The 22247-nt window shown below is 38.7% G+C and overlaps 1 protein-coding gene across 11 annotated transcripts in view; it reads left to right on the top strand.

The window, feature by feature from the left end:
* Window positions 1-19725, top strand: part of PWWP2A (PWWP domain containing 2A) — a 36809-nt gene extending 17084 nt beyond the window's left edge. For 3 of the 11 annotated variants that reach the window (XM_032851697.1, XM_032851702.1, XM_032851703.1), the window contains one exon: window positions 3096-5874. In XM_032851697.1, coding sequence (XP_032707588.1) covers window positions 3096-4779 — 1684 coding nt within the window. In that variant the 3' untranslated portion in view covers window positions 4780-5874. Of the gene's footprint in view, window positions 1-3095; window positions 5880-15993; window positions 16114-16784; window positions 16942-18478 lie in introns of those variants that run through there. The other 8 variants (XM_032851695.1, XM_032851696.1, XM_032851698.1 and 5 more) reach the window with 7 other exon arrangements.
* Window positions 19726-22247: the final 2522 nt, after the last annotated feature.

The following is a 22247-nucleotide window of genomic DNA, read 5'->3' as shown; positions in this document are numbered from 1 at the left end:
ATTCTGATTTTTTTTTTAAGATTTTATTTATTTATTTATTTGACAGACAGAGATCACAAGTAGGCAGAGAGGCAGGCAGAGAGAGAGAGGAGGAAGCAGGCTCCCCGCTGAGCAGAGAGCCCGATGCGGGGCTCGATCCCAGGACCCTGAGATCATGACCTGAGTTGATGGCAGGGGCTTAACCCACTGAGCCACCCAGGTTCCCCTAGATTCTGATTTTTAACTTTTAAATCATAGTTGTGAACCTGGAAATTGATTTCACAGAACATCTCACCATTAGTTTGAAAACACCATCATAATACTAAGTGTTGTCCATGTTAGGAAGACAGCATGATTACTAAGATGGAGTAGTACATTGATATCCCTTTTCTCCTTAAGGTGATTTAATCTTTGCGTTCCTCTGAGAAAGTTTTATTATTAATATTTTAGAAAAGTAGAAAAATATTTTTCTACTTTTGCCATATATCTACCACCCACAGTTACTAGCTTGGCTACCCCCCCACCCCCTTTTTGGTGTCTTATTAGGACACAATGAAGTGCCTTCCTGTGTTACTTAAAAATGTTTAATGTTTGTATTTTATATGCTTTAGAGGGAAAGGCAAGGAACAAACCCCAGAAGTGAAATTAATGTTTTTATTAAACTCCTGAGGGAGAGCATAGTAGATTCCACAGCTTATTTGGTATAAAGTTCTAAAATAATTGACTAGTTCATCCTCTTTTTGAGGCTATTAAGATAGAGAAATGATCCTGAAGTCTAATAAATAAGTTTAAAATAGGATCAAATGGGGCTCATAGGTGGCTCAGTTGGTTAAGCTTCTGCCTTTGGCTCAGGTCATGATCCAGGGTCCCCCCAGCAGGGAGCCTGCTTTTTCCCTCTCTCACACCTTGCCTCTCTGCCTACTTCTGCAAGCTCGCTCACTCTCTATTAAATAAAATCTTTTAAAAAATTTATAAAAAAGTAAGATTAGATTAATTAAATGAAGTAAATTTTAGTCAAGAAAATGGCTGGCATTTTCCTGTTAACCCTTACCTGAATCCTTTAAGGTAGGAAAAAGTAGCGTTAGCCCATTTTATGCATACAAGAACTGCATCGAGAGACATTTAGTAACACCATGGGTACAACGTTGGTAAGAACAGGTGTGAAACTTTACCTCCGACATTAGGGGGATTATAGTTTTAGTTACGCCTAATGCCTAATAAGAGGATGGGCATTTTGTATTCAGCTGTGAATAAATTTTTTTAAATTTTTTATTATTTTTTATTTTGCCCCATGTGAAAGTGCAGTGAGGCAAAATAATAGCCTCTTAAGAGTTAGAAATTTGATTGCTAGTATCAGTAGTGGTCTCACCTCAGATAAGGTATGTTGTTTGGTGGACCTGTATGTGAAAATCCAAAAATCTCACCTCTCTTGTTCATACGAGAAAAGGCTAAATGCTCAAATTACCCTGCAGGTAAATAGGAAGCAAACATTTAAGTACCAGACCTATGCTAGAATAGAAAGCCACTTTGCAGATCTGATGTAGAGAAGAGGGTATCCTTTGTGGACTAGCCCATATTCAAGTCTGTCCCACCCTAGGTAAAAGTTTTTCTCTTCCTTTGTGGCTTATATGTATTTTCTTACAAGCTGTTGGTTTGTGATCACCAAACTAACAGATGACTTCAGAGAAAGAATAAACATAGATATGAGAAACAGAACTGGTGGTGTTGGCTCTTACTGCATCCCCGTCTGAGTTTAGGTGTGTTTATAGCCTTAAAACTTAATGTAAAGATTTCTTCCCAACAAAGGTATGCTGAACCTTTTGGGGGACATAAGGACATATGCCAGAGAATGAGAACCTAAGACTCATTTATTAGAAAAAGACGTGCAAGAACATTGCATCTTAGGAGTTCTGACCACCTGAAGCCAATCCTTGCTGCCTTAAGGGATTGAGAAACAGAACTGTGTTCACTGCTCTTCAGACAGCATCAGATTGTGCTTAAAGTTAACGTGTTAACATGCACATGGTGAAATTATTTGGTAGTGTGATTTTATTTTAATGTGAAGGAATCAGTGTAGCATTTTAGCTTTAAGATGGTTAGCCCGGGAGGATTAAATCACAGTGATTGCTAAGTCTACATGACAAACAAGGTTAAGTTGACCCTTATTTTATTGGAAACTGAGAATTGTGAAGGTTTGTCTTCTATATTAGTGCTTTGCAAACTGGGTCTGGACCAGTTTTAAAATCCATGTATTGAGTCTGGCTAGCATAAAAATAAATGAAATAGTAGTAGGGAAAAAATATATCACATAATATAAGGTTAAACATTTAGTGAAACTTCGGCTTAAGTCTGTGTGTATATGTATATATGCGTGCCTGTATACATACATAAATATTACTTGATTACAATATGAAAATATTTCTTAATGTGTGATACATTTTTTAAAAAGTTAGCCACAGCTCTGTACCTGTCTGCTCATGTGGTAATTTGGGCATCTGAATTTTTCACATTTTTGTGGTTTTGTGGGGAAGGAGGTAGATGAAAGGCTTTAAGAGTTAGGGAGCAGCTGGTAGCTGGTCTTTGGATCTTTAGTGATTAAGTGAAGTTGAGATGGGATTTTATTGATTCAGTGTTTTTGGGTAGTTAAGGCTAAATTTGTTTTGTGAAGCTTTTGAAAGCTCTTAGAACCAGAGGGAGTTATGTATGTTGTATATTTATAGTTATATTTACTGGACTTGTCCAAAGTCCAGCAAATGTAATATCAAATGATATAAAATGTTAAACTGTCTCATAGAATGCCTTTTGATCTAAGACTGAAAGGTCCATTTTAAATAATATCAGCTCTTCTGGCGCTGCTTAGAACGGTCATTTGATTTCATACTTAAATGTGTAATCTGTTTATACCTAAAATGTAGGACCAATAAGAAATGAGGGGCTTTTCGATTTTGGTGGGGAGGTGGTCAGTAGGTTTTTATTTTTATGTTTTTATTCTTTAGTATGAAATAAGAGTTCGGGAAAGGTCATATGTACAAACACCGAGTATTGTTTCAATGTAAGAAATTAAATCATAGACCTTGAGTTAATAGCTTCTTTTTTTTCTTTGATTTCTTTCCAAGGTTTGGGCCCCATGGGATCCCTGTGACAGTGTTTCCCAAAAGGGAATATAAGGAGAAACCTGAAGCCATGCAGCTCCAAAGTAATACATTCCAAGAAGGGACAGAAGTCAAGCGTGAAGTGAATGGTGCTGTTCCCGATGACCCTTCTCCCAACTCGCCTCCCGAGCCAGGCTTGGCTGAAAGCCTGTGGACTTCCAAACCACCGCCTCTCTTCCATGAAGGAGCACCTTACCCTCCCCCTTTGTTTATCAGGGACACCTATAACCAGTCAATACCTCAGCCACCGCCTCGGAAAATTAAGCGACCCAAACGAAAAATGTACAGGGAAGAACCTACTTCAATAATGAATGCTATTAAACTGCGACCCAGGCAAGTCCTGTGTGACAAGTGTAAAACCAGTGTTGTTGCAGAGAAAAAGGAAATTAGAAAAGGTAGTAGTGCAAGTGACTCTTCTAAATATGAAGATAAAAAACGGAGAAACGAAAGTGTAACTACTGTGAACAAAAAACTGAAAACTGACCATAAAGTGGATGGGAAAAACCAAAATGAAAGCCAGAAAAGAAATGCTGTGGTGAAGGTTTCCAATATTGCTCACAGCAGAGGCAGAGTAGTCAAAGTTTCTGCTCAGGCAAATACATCGAAAGCTCAGTTAAGTACTAAAAAAGTGCTCCAGAGTAAGAACATGGATCATGCAAAAGCTCGGGAAGTGTTGAAAATTGCCAAAGAAAAGGCACAAAAGAAGCAAAGTGAAACCTCTGCATCCAAAAATGCACATTCAAAAGTCCATTTCACACGTCGCTATCAGAGTCCTAGCTCAGGTTCCCTTCCACCCCGGGTTCGTTTAAAACCACAAAGGTACAGGAATGAAGAAAATGACTCTTCTTTGAAGACGGGACTTGAGAAAATGCGGAGTGGCAAGATGGCACCCAAGCCCCAGTCTCGCTGCACCTCTACCCGCTCAGCAGGTGAGGCCCCTTCAGAAAATCAGAGTCCCTCAAAAGGCCCTGAAGAGGCCAGCAGTGAGGTTCAGGACACAAATGAAGTGCTTGTGCCTGGTGAGCAGGATGAACCACAGACACTGGGCAAAAAGGGCAGCAAAAGCAATCTCTCTGTTTACATGACCCTAAATCAAAAGAAATCTGACTCTTCCAGTGCTTCCGTGTGTAGCATTGATAGCACAGATGATTTGAAATCCTCCAACTCTGAGTGTAGTTCTTCTGAAAGCTTTGATTTTCCTCCAGGCAGTATGCATGCACCTTCCACCTCCTCCACTTCCTCCTCTTCAAAGGAAGAGAAAAAGCTCAGTAATTCCTTGAAAATGAAAGTCTTTTCCAAAAACGTCTCTAAATGCGTCACACCAGATGGCAGGACCATATGTGTAGGGGACATTGTTTGGGCCAAGATCTATGGCTTCCCTTGGTGGCCAGCCCGTATTCTTACTATAACTGTGAGCCGGAAAGATAACGGCCTTTTAGTCCGACAGGAGGCCCGTATTTCATGGTTTGGGTCTCCAACAACCTCTTTTCTTGCTCTTTCGCAACTCTCCCCCTTTTTAGAAAACTTCCAGTCACGCTTTAATAAGAAGAGAAAGGGCCTGTATCGCAAGGCTATCACAGAGGCGGCTAAGGCTGCCAAGCAGCTGACCCCTGAAGTGCGGGCTCTGTTGACACAGTTTGAAACGTGAACATGGACAGTAAGGTAGGCAAGAACCATTGGAAGGCGCCACAGATTTTCTAGTCTAGTCAGGAGTAACTTCTTCGAAATAGCTTGGCCTGATTGGAGAGAGGAATTATACTCAGTTGGCTGCTTTTTTTTATACTTACCTTAATAGCCATTTTTAATAGACTGAGAAGCTTAAAGAACAAGCAAATTTTGTCTTAAGGAAGTGAGATTTTAGCAGTATTTTTCAGTTTTGAAGTCAAACCATCCCAAGGCATAGGAGCCATAGCCTCAACTGAAAATGAATTTTTGCAGGGACTGTTAATGGCCATTTGTACCTAGTACTGTGTGTATGTGTGTATATTCATATATATGCACATGTACGTATATGTGTGTATATGCATACATACATATATATAACATAGAGCCGGTCACTGTGTGACACAGGTTGCGTATTTGGGATTGCAGTAAGGGCTGATGAGCTGGTTTGGGGGCTGGGGGCGGGGAATAGTGTGGCTATTTAATGACTACTTGTTTTTTAATTAATGAATACTTAGCCTTTCTATGTGCACAATGGCGCCAGAGTTTGATAGCTAGGTGTTTGACAAACTGAGATGCTTGCTATTCAGTTGCCGACTGTGGAAATAGCCCAGTCTTTGGGGTTAAGACTTTTAAGGCTGACAAGGTTTGAATCATCACTCTTTTGTTTAATGGGGATTTAACAAAAACTTTCAAATTTCTGGTTTGGGAGTTTAGGTAGGTTTGTCTTTGGATATGTAAATAGTTGATTGCTAAATTTGGTCAGATTTCTCCTGACTGGCTGTTCCTAAATTCTTAGGATACGTCCTGGTAAATTACACTTTGTGAATTGTCATATGTGTAATTGTTGCATTTTGGATGTACCTAATTTGATAATTTTAAAAAAGTATTTCGTTTAAGGTATCTGTTTGCAGGTCAGAAAATGAGAAAATGTAATTGTGTAATGCTTTGAAATGTAAAAAAAAAAAAAGCTGTAAATAAAATCGACTAAATCCAAATTATTTGTGTGTGTTTCTCAAAAAGCTTTGAAAAATTTCAAGATGGTAGAAAGTTACTCTTTGTAATAGTTTATAGAGGAGATGAAAAAAATCAAACCTTTATTTTCCTATTTGTCCTATCAGAGAATATATTACCTGACCATAGATAAAATTCAAGTAAGTGATTAACCCATATATTCTGAAAATGAGGTTTTACAGTGTAGAGGTCTGATATGCTTCTAGATTTGAGACCATCCTCCTGCCAATTTCTCATAAATGTGTGGGTTTAATTTTCCTCATGTTTAGCCTTACTACTTCATTACATGGCTCTTTTTTTATATTTGGGTAGTTAAAACCAGTCTCTCTTGCCTGGTCTGCCTCAGGTATCCTCGCTTTTGGGGCTAGTAACTTATATCACTTTTTCTACATGGTCCATCTGTCCCTCAGATTTGACTTATTTTCCATTTTTAGCTTTTTACTGTTAGTGAAAAATATATCTGATTGCCCGTGAAGGCAAGTTTATCCCAAGATTTTTCAAGTTGTTTTCATATTTTTTTGTGTTTACCTTTTGAATTTTGATAGAATATCAGTTTGACACTTTGGAAACTTGAAAATTTTAAAGAGAGCAACTTTCTGTGTAATTCTAAGTAATCCAATTTGAAATGTCTTAGTTACCTATGGAATTAAATGATGAACAGATTAATGGAGATTAAAACCCATAATCTGTCCGCTTCCTTAAAGTTAACAGGCTTTTATGATTTATATACAGATTTTTGCAAAAGCAAGTAGAATTTCTTCTGGGGAACTCAGTCAATGCTTTTTGATTATAACTAAACACACAATTGAAAAAAAAACAATGTCTTTCACTTGAGTAGAACATATTCTTTCCTGCAAACAGAAACAACTATACTATTTTTAAAATTCTTTGATTATAACAGGTTGAAAGATGTTCATGGTGTGACTGAGGGGTTTTAAGGAAGTATCTTGAAAGATTGAGTATTTTTTCAGATTAATGAACTTGTTCAGATATTTCTGAGTTTGAAATCTAAGGTTTAGAAAGATTTAAGCAAGGCGGAGCAAAAAGTCAGTTAAAATAATGTAATTCCAAGGCTTCATGTAATGATCCAGGTGAGTTTTATCTTAACATAGTGGGTTTGACAGTGGATATCGCTAGTAAGTGCGTGCTTTGGCAAATGCACTCTGGTGGCATAAACCAAATTTCATTTGTTTTGGAAGCCCTGGTTGGGGTGGGGTTGGGCGTGGGGATAAAGTCATGATTGTTGAATACAAAAATAACATTCGGTTTTATATAGTCCATATCACTAAGGGAAAGGTTGAAGCATAATCATAAATGTGCATGATCTCTAATTAAATCAGCCAAATGATCCCTCCATTTTAAACTGTCTGGCATATTTCATCTGATGTTTCACTAAGGAAAAATTTCAAAAAATTTCTTAATCTTAAAATCTACATATTCTAAACACTAATCCAATAGCCGCATATTAGTGTTTTATTAAAATGGAAATTTAAAAAATTTTGAGTATAGTTGACACATGATATTACATTAATTTCAGATATGCTACATAGTGATCAAATTTCTCTACATAATAATGCCAAATAGAAATTTCTTAAGCAGCTAAATTTATCCAGTATTTACTGCAGATGGAGGAGATAGAGTTGAATTGGCTAGTTATAGCTATTTTCCTTTAAAGTGGTGAAAGGAGGCATTTATTCTTTGGTGATAACCAAATATGTTTTTACCCTTTTGCAGAGAGAAAACTAGGTTTAGGCCAAATATCCAGTGATCTAAAAGGAAAAAAAAAAAAAAAAAGTTAGCAAGGGGAGCAACCAAGTGAAAGTAAGAGCTGTAACAGCCAGAGAGGCCTTTATTTCTAGAATTGCTCAGAAATTTAAAGCATCAGTATTTTTCTCTTAGTTTCCCAGAATCTTTTGAATAGAATGCTGACTGTTCATTTGAAAGGGATATCTTTGACTCATTTTAGATGTGGAACTAGACATAAAAGAGGTCAGTGAGATGGAGAAAGTAAAATTCATAGTCTGGAGCCCATTTGCATGACTTGATATATCCTATGTGGTTTTGATGGGAAATTCTATAAACAGTAATTTTAAATTAGTACTAAGTAGAATAGACAAGAATATAGATATGAAGACAGACTTCAGGCAGTATGAAAGTGCAACTAAAATGTATATCTTAGTGCCTCTGAGTGTTTAATACAAAATATTGACTTGCACCTTTGTTTTGAGCAGGTTGTACTTAATATTGGTTATGTTGAAGGAAAGATACACATTTGCATTCCTTCACCTACATACAGGATTCCTTTATATAGAATTGCTGAATTGGGTATTGGAAATACAGGCATACCTCAGAGATCTTATGGGTTTGGTTCCAGACCACCACAGTAAAGGGAGTCCTGAATGTTTTGGTTTCCCAGTGCATGTAAAAGTTATATTGCAGTCTCTGTGCAGTCGCATTGGGTCTAAAAAATGATATATATACCTTATTTAAAAAAAAAAAAAAACTTTACTGCTAAGAAATGCTAACTGAGCTTTCAGTGGGTGGTAATCTCTTCCTGGTATGGAGAGTCTTGTCTTGATGTTGATGGCTGCTGCTGGATCCGGGTAGTTTTTGCTGAAGTTTGGGGTGGCTGTGTAGTTTCTTAAAATAAGATGGTGGTGAAGTTTGCTGCATCGATTGACTCTGCCTTTCATGAACAGTTTGTTTCTTTGGCATGCAGTGTTGTTAGATGGCATTTACCCACAGAGGAACTTCTTTCAAAACTCGTGTCAGTCTTCTCAAACTCTGCCGTTGCTTTTTATCAACTAAGGTGATGTAACATTCTAAATCTAAATTGTTTCAACAATCTTCACAGCATCTTCATCAGGAGTAGATTCCATCTCAAGAAATACTTTCTTTGCTCATCCGTAAGAAGCCGCTCCTCCTCTATTAAAAGTTTTCTCACGAGAGAGCAGCACTTCAGTCCCATCCTCGGGCTCCACTTCCCACTCTAGTTCTCTCGCTGTTTCCACCACATCTGCAGTTACTTCCGCCACTGAAGTTTTGAACCTTCAATTCGTTAAAAAAAAAAAAAAGGGGGCCAGTATCTGCGAAGCATAGTAAAGTGAAGCACAGTAAAACAAGGTATGCCTGTACCTTAAATCTATAATTTGGATCTAAAATTAGGTTTTTCCCTTTTAAATTGTGAATTTTTCTGTGTTAATCAGTTCATTTTTGTTTAGTACTCCTAGCAGAGAAGGAACTGACAGTCTAGAAAAGTTGATCAGATGTTTTGATTGAGGATATTGTTTTGATTTGGGCCCAGTGAAGGCCTCCAATAGGGAATTTGCCAGAGAGATTGAAGACCTTATTTCTGAGTTGGGGCATATTTAGCATTTGCCTTGACACTGTATTAGCATGGTGGCTGTTAAGACCGTCTCTCATTGAAATGCCTGATATAGGCAGTTCAAAGAAAAGAAGAGGCTGGTACCATGCCAATGGCCAGGAGAAAATAAAACAGTGAAGCTGAATCAGTTACTGTTACCTGGTTCTGAGTTAATAGGCTCTTCATATTCTGTATCTACAGTTTGCATATACTCACAGTATGCCTTCACTGGACAGACTATGTAGAATTAAAACTGAAAGCTTTAGGGGTGCCTGGGTGGCTCAGTTGGTTAAGCGTCTGCCTTCAGCTCAGGTCACGATTCTGGGTCCTGGGATCAGGCCCCACGTTGGGCTCCCTGCTCAGTGGGGAGTCTGCTGATCTTCTCTTTGCCTGCCTGCCTGTGCTCTCTCCCTGTCAAATAAAAATCTTAAAAAAAAAAAAAAAAAGCTTTAGCAATTAATATGATCTTTTGCTGTTTTGAATAAAGGAATAGAAAGTTTAAAGTCCTAGTGGTATAGATGCTTCCTGTATTTTCAGTTTTCTAGGATATTGTGATGGCTCTACCATGGATAGTCGACACTAAGATCAGAGGAGAAACAGCTCAACTCTTTTTGTTTAATCTTTGCTCAAGAGACTTAATATTTATAGACTCAAGGATTTTTTTTTCCTTTCCTTGTGACTTTAGGTGGAAATTTCTTCCTGTCATATTAATAGAACACTGTAAATTTTTTTTGTATTTTAAAAAGTGTTAAGTTCACCTAATATACAATTTAACTATTTCAGCCGTTTTTTACAAAGTGTATAGTTCTGTGTCATTAAGTACATTGACATGTTATGCACCTGTCATCATCCTTCCGTCTGTAATTTGGATTTTGATAGGAATCTTTTAATTCTGGGCTGATGGGGTGCCTGGGTGGCTCAGTAGGTTAAGCCTCTGCCTTTGCTCAGGTCATGATCCCAGAGTCCTGGGATCAAGCCCCGCATCGGGCTCTCTGCTCAGCGGGGAGCCTGCTTCCCTTCCTCTCTCTCTCTGCCTGCCTCTCTGCCTACTTGTGATCTCTATCTGTCAAATAAATAAATAAAATCTTTAAAAAAAAAATTGGGGCTGATACTGCTCTAGAAGGTATTTGGAAGTGAAGTCACAGGAGTGTTTTTCTTGGTGAAGCACTGTGATTGGAACATGCACCTGGGCTGCCTGGCTTCCAGGATTCCTTCATAATCAGCTTGCAGTCCTATGCAATGCTAATGGCATCCCATTTTCTTTTCTTTTCTTTTCTTTTTTTTTTTTTTAAAGATTATTTATTTATTTATTTGACAGAAATCACAAGTAGGCAGAGAGGTAGGCAGAGAGAGAGGAGGAAACAGGCTACCTGCCGAACAGAGAGCCCGATGCGGGGCTTGATCCCAGGATCCTGGGATCATGACCCGAGCCGAAGGTAGAGGCTTTAACCCACTGAGCCATTCAGGCGCCACTCTTTATTTATTTATTTATTTATTTATTTATTTATTTAAGATTTTTTTATTTACTTGGCAGAGAGGGCAAAAGTAGGCGGAGTGACAGGCAGAGGGAGAGGGAGAAGCAGATTCCCTGCTGAGCAGGGAGCTCAATGTGGTGGGCCTTGATCCCAAGACCCTGAGATCATGACTTCCTGAGTTGAAGGCAGACACTTAACAGACTGAGCCACCCAGGCGCCCCATGGCACCCCATTTTTAAGAACTGTAACTGCTTCAACTGCCTCTTGGTAAAATTTTTAGATGAGTTAGTGTGATTATATTTGCCAATTAAAGTCTCTTATGAGTGGATTTTAAGTTAAAACCACCCCCTCCCAGTAACAAAAACAATTGTTTTGGGCAGCTTTATGAACACGGAAACCACTTAAATTACTTTAGTAATAGAATTATTAGCTTCCAGAACTTACCTACACACCATCATACTTTTTGCCGTATTTTCAAGTTTGTGTATTGTTTCTCACTTTTTTCACTTTTAATGTCAGTATAGTTAATAGAAAACAAATATTCCTTGACATAAAATTCTAAGATTATCTTTATATGACACTGGGTAGGAAATGCTAAATTGGTTTTTTTAAAAAGATTTTATTTATTTGAGAGATTACACAGAGAGAGAGAGAAGCTGACTTAGGGCTTGAGCCCAGGACCCTGAAATCATGACCTGAACTAAAGGCCGACGCCTGACCGACTGAGGCACCCAGGCATCCCTAAATTATTATTATTTTTTTAAACTTAGAGCACGAGTGTGAAGGGCAGAGGAAGAGGAGAGAGAATCTCAAGCAGACTCCATGCTGAGCACAGAGCCCAACTTGGGGCTTGATCTCATGAGCCTGAGATTACAAGCTGAGCTGAAACCAAGTCAGAAGCTTGACTGACTGTGCCACACAGGCACGTACCTTAAGTTATTTTTATATCATGTCTTTAAATCCATCTTGGGATGGATCATGTTAAATTTTAATGTATCTAATCTCTAGGAAAAAAAGTAATTGCTTAACCTGAATTTTCTTGTAGATGTATTCTGGCACAAATTAAGTTTGGTTGTGGAAGGTGTATAGGAAAAGAAACATAGACTCAAAAATTATAAGGATTTATCAGAATGCTGAGTTTCTGAGTCAGATTCTCATTTTTCCACTGAATAAATTAGATGGCTTTTAATACCTTGGTGTCTAATTTAGGGGTTTTCTCCTTTTGGACACTTTTATTTGTGCAGCAGTTTCTTAAAACTTAGATGTTGAAAAAGATCAGTTAAAAAATACCTGGTCTTAACTTGGTTTATTTATTTATTTTTTAAAAAGATTTATGTGTTTATATGTCAGAGAGAGCACAAGCAGGGGGAGTGGCAGGCAGAGGGAGGAGCAGGCTTCCCCTTGAGCAGGGAGACCAATGTGGGACTCCATCCCAGGAACCTGAGATCATGACCTGAGCTGAAGGCAGAGAAGCTTAACTGACTGAGCTACCCAGGCGCCCCTTAAAACTTGGTTTAAATGTGAATTAAAATGCTCTTCAAATTCCTGATAGTTCTGTAAGGCCTCATTAAAAATGAAAACACAGCCATATTTTAAATATGGAATCGTCCCTATATCATAAAAATGTGACAGCTTCTTACTACTGACTTAGAAATCTAAGTCTTAACCAGAAATTATGATTTAAAGCTCAATTTTTTTCTACCCTAGGGCCTTTATCTAGAAGGAAAACCACATATGCCACAGCTAAAGCTGTTACTATCACACTTTTCCCCTTTTCATTTAAACTACAAACTTATAATGTGTGTCAAATTTTAGCAAAGGCATTTTAAAAAGAAATGTGTAAGATAACTTTGTAACTTGCAGAGTCCCTCATTAGTTCTCTCCAGCAAAGGTTCACTTAAAAGTTACTGAAAAAGAGGGTGCCTGGATGGCTCAGTCAGTTAGACATCTGCCTTTGGCTCAGGTCATAATCTCAGGGTTCTGGAATTGAGTCCTGCCTCAGGCAGCCTGCTCAGCAGGAAAACTGCTTCTCCCCCTCCCTCTACTGCTTCCCCGTTTGTACTCTCTCCCTGTGTCAAATATATTCTTTTTTTTTTAAAGATTTATTTATTTATTTATTTGACAGAAATCACAAGTAGGCAGAGAGGCAGGCAGAGAGAGAGAGGAGAAAGCAGGCTCCCCGCTGAGCAGAAAGCCCGACTCAGGGCTCGATCCCAGGACCCTGGGATCATGACCTGAGCTGAAGGCAGAGGCTGTAATCCACTGAGCCACCCAGGCACCCCAATTCTTAAAAACAACAACAACAACAACAACAACAACAACAACAAAACAACTACTGAAAGAGCCTAGAAGGGATATAATTATTCCCTAGTAAAACAAAGTTTTTTGCTTGCCTGGGGAGAATGTTTTTGGAGGAATGTCAAGGTTCTCCTGTTGAGTGTAAAATATAAAAATGGATACTTAGGAGTATATAACTTGCCAGTGACCAGCAGTACTCCATACCAGGCTTTTATTGAACAAAGAATCTTTTTTTTTTTTTTTTTTTAGATTTTGTTTTTAAGTAATCTACACCCAATATAGGGCTCAAAACTCACAACCCTGAGATCAAGAGTCGCATGCTCCCGACTGAGCCAGCCAGGTGCCTTGAGCAAAGAATCATTCTTTCTCACTTTTTAGGTACATGGTTGAAAGTACAGAACAGGGTCTTGAGCCAGATTTCTTCCTAGATTCAAGGGAAGATTTGGATCTGTGTCTTACAAGCTAGCTGTGTGATCTTGGGTTACTTCAATGTTATCCTCTGTGACATGGGGAAAATAATAGTAGCTCATAAGGTAATTGTGAGAACTTAAATATTTAAAGCAGTATATGCCTAGCATAAGACCTAGAGAAATAACTTGCTACTGTTGCCACAACCACCACTTTCTGTGTATGGCATAGGAATTTCATCCTGGTAGCTTTTATCTTTGTGCGGCATATACTCCTTATGAATGAAAAGTGTTATAATGTATTCTTATCTGAGATTACAATAATTGTAGTATGATTGTTCATAAATATCTAGAAGAATGCATTAACTTTATCCGGCATTTGTGGAGGGCACTGGGTTGGAGGTCATGAGGATTATAACGAAGGGAGAACTATATTCAGCTCCTATTTCAGCTCTTGCCTCATTCGTTTATGTATTGCATAAACTCCAATCTATTCCTCTACTGTTTCTATTCTCCCTTATGCCAAGCACAGGGCCTGACAAAGGAGAAATGATGTCTGCCTGTGAATGAATGAGGAAGAGTAACTGGTTCAGACCGTTAAGTACTAATGACCAGTTGTCATCCCAGAATTCTGCCTGGCTCGTCCCATATCCTTTCAGAGGCAGGAGATATATCTGCACTGGTGGGGCTCAGTGGAGTGGAGGTCCTCTTAGGAGAGCTTTACAAAGGGATCAGAAGCACACAGCTATGCCTGTCAGTCTTTAAGTTGCATAAATTAGCTGATTTGTACAAATGCTGTATTCCCTTGGGATCCTGGTGTTTTAGTGTTTTTTTGCCAAGTGGCAAAAAAATGGATATTAAGTTGAACATTCTTTTTTATTGTTTATTGCTACTGGTATGATTGAGTAGATTGTTTTCACATGTTAGGAGGGAAATACACATTCCAAGGCTTTGATCTTTGTTCATTGTGGCCATATTTTCCAGAAGGTAGTTCTCTTTACCCATTGCTCATTTTTAGATGCTGTTGATTACAAACATATGATTGCCACCCCCAGTTTAACTTTTATCAAGGAAGCCAGCAGGGAGGGGCGTCTTGGTAGGCTGGGAAGAACTATTGAAACCTTATTAGAGTAAGTGGTTAGAAAAATAGCACGAGGGCTAGAAAACCAGAATGAGAACAGGTTGCATGATACTACATTGTATTGAGGGAAAACTTGTAAGAGTGTTTGGCAAGATAACAGGTACATGTCTGTAATCTTTTAATCTTTTTAGTTTTTAATGCTGAACTTTGCTCTAAGAGCATGACCTTCTTCCTTTTTTTAAAAGATTTATTTGTTTTTAAAGATTTTATTCATTTAAGAGCGAGAGAGAGAGCAAGCGAGCACAAGTTGGGTGAGAGGCAGAGGGAGAAGCAGACTCCCTGCTCAGCAGGGTACCTGATGTGGAACTTGATTCCAGGACTCTAGGATCATTGCCTGAGCCAAAGGCAGCTGCTTAACCAGCTGAGCCACCCAGCAGGCCACCCCCCCCTCCCCCCGTCCCGAAGAGATTTAGAACGATTGTTGAAACCTAGCAAGTTTTACTTATGGAGGGAGAGGTTCAAAGTTAAATTGTTTCATGCACTCAGATTACTTTTTTTTCCTTCTGTGATTGCTGCTGGGTTACAGTTAATTGTATATTTAAGTATGTAAGATATACTTACAGAGTATATTTAAGTTTTTCCATGAACAAAAGGGTGAATAACCTCATTAAATCTCATTTAAGAAAATTGTTCTGAGTTAAAATTCAGAAGCAATTATTTTTATAGATCACGTGTATGAGATTTCTTTCTCAACGTCAGAAAAGCCTTTTAAAAAAGTTATGATTATATGTTACTGTTTTTGATGTACCCTAGTATTCTAAAAATAATTATTTCATTATAAGGACTAAAAATCCTCTAAATCAGTGATCCCAGAGTTGACTACTCTGATGTGAATTGTTTTTACTTAAAATAAGGGAGTAAGGCGACAAGCAAATATGTTAAAATTAAGGCTTAAAACAGCAATCCTTCATTTGAATTGTTCTTTGTATTTGAAGTCTCTGTTCTGAAAGCCCAAGTGAGAAAGCTTATCTTGTCAAGCTTATTTCAAGCAGGTACTGTCTCACACAGGAAGGTCAGGCCCTGAGTATTTGCAAAGCAGACAAGGATTCAGATATTTTCTGGTCATTCTGCAAGATAGGGTCTCTGAGCTCACTGATGAAGTGACTGGCATGGACAAGGATGACAACTTCAGCTGTCGCCATGTACTGCGAAGATCAGGACCACTCCAACCCTAGCTCAGTGGTAGGCTAGAAGGGATTTTTTAGCTGGAACATCATGTGGGAGTTAGCATCTTAGTGTGGACCCCCCAAGGTGTTTTGCTGCTGAACTGACTTGTGCCAGAGAGTGCCCTCTCCTGGCCAATGCTGGTGTGCACACACCTCAAGTCTGTTCTCTCATAACCCAAGCTTCACCTTCTGTGAAGTCAGCAAGTTATCTGGAATACATTCATTATGAAATTTCAACTGCATTTTGGTCTTATTTTTAAAATTTTTTTGTAAATGGATTTAAAAGAACTCAAATGACTGCTCTACTTTCGTTAACTTGGTTTTTTCTACCATAGGTCTCAACAAATGGCAGCTATTACATCAGACAGTGACGAGTCCTGCTGCTCCCTTACAGTGTCTGACAGACCACTGTGGATTCAGACTGGGAGCGTTGAAGTTAACAGTGAGACGGGCAGGTCTGTCTGTGTTGAGCCCTGCCACAAAGTGAAGAGGGCATCATGTCATCACTTAATCATTCTGAAGTAGATGAGGCTAGACCTAAAAGAATTCATTAGTTCTTTTTCTGTAGTTTTCATTGACCTTGGTAGCTGGGTGTACCTCATGTAGGTGACAGTTGTAATGAGTGAAAATAACTTTCAACTGTGCTAAAAAGAAAAAAAATAGTAGAGCTAGCCTCCTGTGAGCTTCTGTGAAATGACAGTTTTTCCTAGGGTGCTGAAAGTTGGGTATCAGATTGTAGAACTATGTCAAATAGCAACTGCGTCTCCCTGGGAAGTCAGAGAGTGGATTTCTTTATCTTTTCACTATCTCAGTCTTTCTTTGTCGCTTTTATATCCACTTCTTAGTCATTCTTAATGTGTGTATATATAAGAATATATATATATCCATATATGAATATACATATATATTTTCTTAGTGAATTAACCTCAAAACCATTGTCATTTACATTAGAAAAGTCAAAACTCAGAGGGGCTGTAATTTTTTTCTTTAATAAAGTGCATTTATCGAGACCTCTTTGGATAGTGCCTTAAAGGCTTATTTTGGGCTCTTACACTGATGGAAAGGTTTAAGGATTTCTGTTGTGCTGCTTTTGAACTTATGATCTCTTTTTGCTTCCTTGAATTAAGCTATTTAACCCTGTGGTGTTTGCAGCTAGCGAAGAGCCACGATTGGGCCTTGACACGACACAGGAGCTGTAATTTGCAAGCTGGGTCAGAATGGCACAGTTGGGATCAGAGATTGAGGCTGGGAGATTCTGGACTCTGAGCTGTACTGTAGGGATGGTAGCTACCCTTATGATTTCTTGAGAGAATGGTGTTTTAGTTCTCTATACCTCTCACAGGAATAGTAAGACCTCCTTCAACCCTGGGCTTTCTTGTCCACTTGAATAGGCCTCACTAAGGTTGAAGCCAAATACGGAGTCATAAATAGAAAGAAATGGAATTATGTATGGGATTGGTTGTTAACCTTTTTTTTTTTTTTTTTTCAGTTTACTTCCAAAATTCTGTGTGGGTCTAAAGAGTATTATAATACTAGTTTTAAAAAGTAAATGTTTCTTAGTTTAATATCAAATTTAAAGGTGTTAAGCATTCTATTTCTTCAGAGGCAAAGACTATTCAGCTTCTTTTCTGATGTGTGGGGTATTTACAGCTAGCTATTGCATGAGAAAAACATGGCAGAATGCCCCGTTACTGTGTTTTATAGGCCTTGATCCAGTAAGTCAGGAAGGCAACCCAGGAAGCTAATAGAAGATCAAGAGTTCTAGCGAAGAATGGCAAAGACTTTTGAAATCTTTGGAAGTTAAATATCGGGAAGGACGGGGGTGGTTTTTCTTTTTCTGCATTCTGTGTTTATTTTGTCAGTTATTACTCCACTGAACACGCCACAGATCTTTGGTTTAAAAATACGTTTGACCAAAAAAATAATCATCATTCTCTCCACGATCACTTCTTTTGGAATTTAAACTCTTATTGGCACTTAGTTTACTGGGTCTGAGAGGCATTAACCAAGGATGATAGAGGATTGCAGTGGGGTTCTTACCACTTGGTATTAAAGGGAAGTCGATGATGCTGGGCAGAAATTCCGGTCATGCTATCTGGCAGTAATTTTTCTAAGCCTTGTCCTCTATAAATGTTTTGCTTAGTCTTCCTTCTTGTTGAAGGTATGGTAAAGAGAGCCTCTGTTCCTGATCTGGTGTGCTGGTGTAATAAGGGACAACATTGGTCAGTCTAGTGTACAGAAGTTGTCTTCAAGTAGCAACATGGTGCTCTGGATGCCTTCTGGTGTGTCTACCTTGGGGAAGGCACCCTCTATCCCCCCCCCCCCCCCCCGTTTGCTCTTTGTACATATGCAGACGGTACGGTCAGCAGCTGACCCGTGCCTGGCTTGGTTTCGTATGTGAATCGGCTTCAGCCTGCTTGGAAGGCCACTGGCGCTTCAGAGCGGCCCTTGGCAGTGGCGCGGACTTCCAGAGGTGAATGTGGGTGCCGGGGCGGAAGGGGGTGGGCAGCATAGAGACCCTCACTAGGCAAATCTTCATCAACAAGGATTTTTAAAAACCTCAAGTGCAGCTTGACTCTGTGAAGGTGACAACAGTTTTATGGTGGAATTTGGCCAGTTGTACTTTGGAAATAAAATGAATGCTTCTGCTGGTCTAGAGTCGAAGTAAATTGTCTTTTCAAATATTGGTTAAGTTTAGCTGATTTTAAGAAACAAGTGTGACCCCATAAATAGGGCTGAATTTAAAGAACGAGGACATCATTTTTCTCTTATTTACTTGTGCTTAACTACATTTTCTTCCTTTTCTTTACTGTATTTCAGCACAAAGACATTAGCAGGATGCTGGTTTCATGGACCGGTCCCATAATGACACCACACCAGAGCATCAGGACTGAATGACATTGGAGACTCAGATTTTTAAAGCTGCACTAAGAAGTTAATGTTAAGGCAGTGGTTAAAACCAACAGTCTATAAAGGGGCACTTGCAAATTTTGCTATATGAAACCGAAGAAAAGGTATTAGGGGAATATTTTATAAAAAAACTATTGCAATAAGTTATGCATGAGAGGAGGAAAAAAGTGATACGAAACACACAGAGAACTCACTTGAATCTTACTTATCAAGAATCACTGACCGTAACTTTTTCTGAATGTGAAGTTCTTTTCAGTACAGTTTAGACAGGCCTAAAAGGCATGGGATGATGACAGAGATGATGAATTATTTTTTAAACTAAAATTTTGTGCTTTCTCCAAGGTTTTGTTAATCCATTTAGATACGAGCAAAGGCATTTCTAAGATGGCTCTCCTGTGAACGCAGCAAGTGTCACAGCTGCCAGGCGAGGCCAAGGTCTCCTTCAGGGTACCAGTGGAAACAACAGGAAAGATTTTCTAACATCCTATTAAAGGATGGCGAAGTGCCCTGCCCCACCCCGCAGAGAATTTGGATCTTTTCTTTCTTCAATAAAACAGGGCTGTATTATCTTGAATATACGTTTGCTTGTTAGAACATATTAAGATGTATTTATTTGCCACCAGTATTTAACATTTTGTGCACATTTTCATAACTGCATTCTTACCTTTTAAATTCTGACTCAAAGTGGATAGGCTAGTGTTGACCTTAGAGTGAAAATATGTACTCTAAGAGCTAGTTCTTAATTCTACTGTGGTGGAAAGGCTTTTTTCCTGAATTTTGATGTGGACCTCTCTCATGGAGAGCCCTTCCTTCCAACTGCAAGATATCCTCCCAGGTGTCAGGTGGGACTTGACCCTGGGAACAAGCAGTAGGAACAGACCCATAAAGAGCTTTCATGCATGGAACATGAATTCTTATTAATGGAGACCATAATGTTTTTCTTGTCTTTGGAAAATACATATTATGAAAAACCTTAATTTTTCTTTTTAATGAATGGAAAAACTTTCATGAGGAAAACAGATGGACCTATTAGTACTACATTTTTAAGGCATTTTATATTTGATGGTGCAGTACTTTTAATAAAACTGAAGTTTTTTAGTGGCAATACGGATTTATTTTTTAAACCAGAAAGATAGACCATATTGACTACTTAATACGAAAAAGGGGGGGAAAATGCCAAAAAATAAAATATAAAATTCATTTGAAGCAACATAACAGATGACTGAGCATTTGGCTCAATTATCTGTTAACTTTCCATAATCTTACTGTATAGGTTTGATCCGCACTCAGGATTAAGAAAAGATTCTGAGTGAGAGCTGGAGAACATCTGATACACCTGACTAGGACTTGTTTTTACAACTCAAGAAGAAAAGGAAGACAGTCTTCTAGTGAGCTTAATACAATTCTAATTACACGGCAAGTAATTTAAAGTTTGGAGGACATCCAAAAGTCTTTTGGGAAATCTTCATGAAGTCATTATACACATTTGATCAAATCTGAAAAAGTCCGCTCAGGAACTGGAGCAGCAGGGAGCTCTAAAGATTACATGTAGCTCTGTGGCCCCTCTTCATGGCCCTAGGGCTTTGGCTGGAGTCCATCTTGTTCTTTCTGAGATCGAACACCAGCAGTACCTTTCAGGCTCACTTCAAGAATCATGTAACTCCACACCATGGTGACTGTACAATAACGAAGCTTTAGGATTCTTTGCGCAGTGATGGAAATGACTGAGAAATAAAAATACAAAGGCAAAACCTGATCTCTCCCAATTCTTTTAAGTTATCTAAATATTTTTTCTCATGACATAATTCTCAAAGGTGTTTTGTTATAAACCATGTTTTCGTTTTTTAATAAATGAAATTTGGTGGTATTTAAGATCTAGACATACCATGTTGCTGTTTCACTTTTCATTGCTTTAGTTGCTTAATATTTAAGCTTTGCTCCATGCCGCCTTTGTCTGTATTTCACATCTTCACAAGCCTATTTCATTTTGTAGACTTGAATGACAAAAGTTGTTTCTCATCTAAAGTATGCTAAGACTTAAATGTTAAAGAATGTTGTGTAACATTTATCCAATAAAGTCTTGATTTTTAAAAATTTAGTTATTTAAAAACTTTTGTTTACTTTTTAGGTGTTAGGTTTTAGAGCTTATTATTTTTTAACTATTAAGTTTCAGTCACTAGTTGTTCTTTAGGGAGCGGCTGTAAGTAACATTGCTTCCTTTGGAGAACAGCCTGTTTTTCTTTAATCCTTGGAAGATTTTTAGGGGACCCTCCACGATCAAGGAGTAGAGGAATGGTGAAGAGTCTTATTAGGATCTTGTGCACAACATGACTGTTTTCTGATGGAAACAGATATGCTACCCTTCAGAGCTGGATGTAATTGAGCAAATATCTATTGGTATGTTTGTTTCAATTTTTAAGATGTCCTTCCCTTACAGATAAATGGTTGCTTCTTTAAAAGCCCAGCATGTCCGATGTGTTTGACCAGAAACACTACTATCAGGAAAAAATGAGCCTCTTAAAACTTACCAGACAGCTGAGATTTTTTTTTAGACTGACCCCAAAACTTAACGTTAGTGTGCTTTCCCCGCACTGCACCCCCATTTGAGTAAAGCAGTCCTTTCGAAGGCTGCCTCTTACTCCAGAGTATACATGGAGTCTTTATTCTCTCAAACATTCTCCCGTTTCAGTTAATTTAAAATGAGTATAAAAAGGAGGCCATTGGGAGGTGCCTGGGTGGATCAGTGGGTTAAAGCCTCTGCCTTCGGCTCAGGTCATGATCTCAGGGTCCTGGGATCGAGCCCACATAGGGCTTTCTGCTCTGCCGGGAGCCTGCTTCCCCCTCCGTCTCTGCCTACCAGTGATCTCTGTCAGTCAAATAAATAAAATCTTAAAAAAAAAAAAAAAAAAAACAACCAAAAACCTCTGCTCTACTGTACCTGAAAGACAAAGAAAGCTGAGGATTTAAAAAAAAGGAGGCCATTGGAGTCTGGCTCTGTTAGTATCCTTTTCCCCCTCAGGCTTCCTAGTAATGAAAATGGAACTAGAGAGAACCAACGTAAATGATGTGCACATTATCCAGAAGGCCTCCACAGGACACCCACACTGCCCCAATATACTCCTGATCGTTGTTGCATGCGTGTGTCCCATGATGATAGACACACCTAACAGGAGAGGGAATGAGGGATGAGACCCATGGCTACAACTTGGGATCTTTGGTGCTATCTTCATGTAAGAAAATCTAAGTTTGGATTCATGCCCTGAAATCATGTATGGAATGTGTACCAGTACGTTCCTGGACTGTAGAAAAAAGTAAGCTGTTTTCCTTTTATACCCGATAACTCATTTCTCCTCTTTCAAGTAATGACCGATTCTTCCCTCAGTGCTTTGAACAGAGCATACTGTGTTACCTTTAAGCACACCTTTCTCTAGTGATGAACATCACAATGAGATTTCATGGTCTAACAACTCCTTTGGTGGTATCAAGAAGGTAATGAACCTGGAATGAAAGAATATGCTTCAGGAATACCGTGCCAGAGGAAGAAGGACCTGGCCAAACGTGGCTAGGTCACCGTACTTAAGAATACTTCGAGGATGAGCCCTGATTTCTTTGTGAGGCACATTTGTCCAGGCAACCTAACACAAAGGAAGCCAAGTTGAGCTGCTGATACTAAGAGCAG

The sequence above is a fragment of the Lontra canadensis genome, unplaced genomic scaffold (genome assembly GCF_010015895.1).
Source record: "Lontra canadensis isolate GAN:19392208 unplaced genomic scaffold, GSC_riverotter_1.0 scaffold5, whole genome shotgun sequence".
NCBI lineage: Eukaryota > Metazoa > Chordata > Mammalia > Carnivora > Mustelidae > Lontra > Lontra canadensis.
This window is presented reverse-complemented; position numbering and strand designations above follow the sequence as displayed.